General features: G+C 34.1%; 1 protein-coding gene across 1 annotated transcript; it reads right to left on the bottom strand.

Annotated features, from left to right (window-relative positions):
- Positions 1-751: 751 nt before the first annotated feature.
- On the bottom strand, positions 752-1565 carry LOC131857928 (probable glutathione S-transferase parC). Its single transcript, XM_059210718.1, has 2 exons — positions 1226-1565; positions 752-1092 (listed from the first exon to the last, which is right to left on the bottom strand). The coding sequence occupies exons 1-2, from the start codon at positions 1560-1562 to the stop codon at positions 752-754; spliced, it is 678 nt and encodes a 225-aa protein (XP_059066701.1). The 5' UTR covers positions 1563-1565.
- Positions 1566-2906: the final 1341 nt, after the last annotated feature.

Genomic DNA, 2906 nt, shown 5'->3' with positions numbered 1-2906 from the left:
TATTTTGAATGAATATAGCAGTAGCTTTAGGAAACCTCCATCTACATAACGACTCAAAACAGCCGGCTAAGGAATCATATTTTCGGCATATTAGCTCTTGGAATCTGTCGAATGTTTGGATTCTACTTCTAAATGCGATGTCCCCTCTATATCTCTGTATCATATTTTCTTTGGAGAGTAACAAAATGGCGATCGGAGGTCTTTTCATACTTATAATATTAATATGGGGAATCGACATTTGAGGTCATCATTGAATATTTAGTAAAATTAGGTCGTTTAGTGGGATGAAACATCAAAATTCATCAGAATATTACTGCATTCAAATGTATTTGAATCATAATATTTATCTTAAAACTAAATTATCTTAATACATCACTTAAAAAATAATTTAAATAACATCTTTAAAATAGCAGAAAAAGCAAACTATACAAATTTCATCGAAGATCATTGATATTGAATCAAACATAAAATAAAGTTTACACATGAAATCCAATAATAAATATATGAAATCTAGATAACAACACACTTCAATACCTATTGCATAAATTTATCATTCAAAACATATTAACCATTCACAAATAAATAAAAATGAATGATTTAACTATGTGATATGTTTGAACATCAGAACTCACTACCTTCACTATAATCATTCAACAATAAATTGAATTCTATCATCTAACATCTTTGGACATCTTGTATTCATCTATTCCAAAGAAAAGATTCATCCTTGCTTAAGATTTGAAGAAACAATTTAACCAACCATATATCTCTCCCTTAATTGTAATATGTGTTCTAGGGCTCTATCAGGAGAGGGAAGGACTTTCTTAACACTATCCCTCTCCATACATCTCTTAACCCAAGCATCAAGAAGTGGGTATTCACTGTCAAATGGTATCTTGAAATTCCCAATAGTTTCATAAATATGGAACCAACAAGCAAAGGGAATGAAGGCAATATCAAGAAACCCAAAATCCTTCCCACCGAAAAAAGGGAGGGACCCCCCTGCCGACATCTCTTTTAGTGCGCCTTCTAAAAATTGAAGGTTCTCCAACATGTCACGCTTGCCCTCCTCAACCTTGTCTTTTGACCATACTATACGAAATCCCGAGTCAAAAAAATGCAACCACAGAAGATTTGTGTTAGCCAACGATGCCATTAATAGACTAGCACAAGATTTCCAACTACAACTGCCTAAAAATGTATTAAAGAACTTAAACACCAATACAAATGAGAAAATGGGAATACCTTACTTTTTTATCTATGAAGTCGGCCCAGAAGCGAGCAAGGGCACGGTCATATGGGTTGATGGGTAATAATTGTTTGTAATCCCAAGCCTCATCAATGTATTGAAGAATTATAAGAGACTCGCATATAGGCTGGCCATTGTGGATCAAGACAGGTATTTTCTTGTACACAGAATTCATTTGCAGGAGGAGATCACTTTTATTGGGAGCCAGATCCTCTTCCTGGTATTCATATTTAACACCTTTCTCTTCCAAGGCAATTGGGACGCGCATGCCAAACATACTGACCCATTTGCTGAGTACCTTCACTTTATCCATCTCAAACACTCCCAAAGTCCAAATTCACACAGCTTTAGATCATCTTGTACAAAAATAAAAGTTCTTACAACTGTTGAATATTGCACACAGATCCCAAACTTTAAACACCGTCGATGTTTCTGTTGATTTCACAATCAAATGGTTTGGAGTGTAGGAAGAAATTTGATGTCATTCAATTTAGAGGCTATGGATTCTCAGTCATTCGCTGGATTTCTGGAAAGTTCTGCAGGCATTTTATACATCGATTAATAATTGATATTAATATAAATGTTTTAATTTTGTTTCGTTCGAAAAGGTGATGAAAAAGAGTTACGCTAGTTTGTTTGCTTTGTTATTATATCAGTTTTCTTTCATAGGTTTATTTGTAGGAGCCAATTATATTCTTGATTATAGCTAAATTTTCATCCGTTCATGTGACATCCTGGGTTCATCCAATTGATAATATCAAAGTCAATGCATATTGGATTTCTCGTAAAAAGCATTGGATCTAGGTTATCTTTGACGATGCATCACATGGAAAGACGGTTATGTCTAGACCGTGAAGGAAATATATTTGATTTTGCACTACTTGTTACTCGAATTGGATCAATGAAAAGAACAAAGAAATCATTTCTCAAATTTATTAAAAAAGTCAACTTAATTACCAATGGAAAAAAACGATGGCGTAGAACTAGAGGATGCGCATGCATATTGGCCTTACATGGAAACAGGCGGTTAAGTAATAATGTAGAAACCACTAGTTTCGCATTTGCTACTCCTTACAAATTGAACGCTCCCTCTTCTATGGTTTCTGTATCATCTTTTGCTTGGGAGAATAACAAAATGGCGAAGGCAGTAATCTTGATAGTGATAATATTAATATTGGGAGTAGGCGATGTTGTGTGCAAAAATTATCCCTGCGACTATTATCCGTGCAACAGTGATGGTGATTGCCCACCTGAACAACTTTGCCTTGGCATTGATATCAATTTCTGTGGTGCGGGACAGGGATTTTGCTAAGCCCATTAATAATTGTAATCAGTATAAATGTTTTTATTTGTTTCGTTTAAAGAGTCGATGTAAAGTTATTCATGGTTTGTTTCCCTATTATCATCACAATAGAAATAATATTTATTGAAAAACGTGAAACTAAAACCCATCTAGGTTAATCACCTCATTTTATAATTATTTACAGATTCATTTCCATAAAATTAAAAGACCACCTATGCTTGGAACATATTTTTTTCTTATGGAGGATTTTATATCATCCATAAAGTTATGTAGCTACGCAATATGAGAGCACATGCCTTTACACTAAAACCTATTTAGCTAAGAGCCAAAGATTGAGGGGTACCTATTTCACTA

This window comes from Cryptomeria japonica, chromosome 8 (assembly GCF_030272615.1).
Source record: "Cryptomeria japonica chromosome 8, Sugi_1.0, whole genome shotgun sequence".
Classification (NCBI taxonomy): Eukaryota; Viridiplantae; Streptophyta; class Pinopsida; order Cupressales; family Cupressaceae; genus Cryptomeria; species Cryptomeria japonica.
Note: the sequence above shows the minus strand (reverse complement) of the source record. Positions and strands in the feature narration are given on the sequence as shown.

Bases quoted from the DNA above. Each gene is read 5' to 3' on its own strand.
- LOC131857928 (XM_059210718.1), bottom strand. From the start codon at position 1,562: ATGGATAAAGTGAAGGTACTCAGCAAATGGGTCAGTATGTTTGGCATG. The intron at 1,093-1,225 runs GTATTGGTGTTT...GATTTCGTATAG, and splicing joins GTATTCCCATTTTCTCATTT to TATGGTCAAAAGACAAGGTT.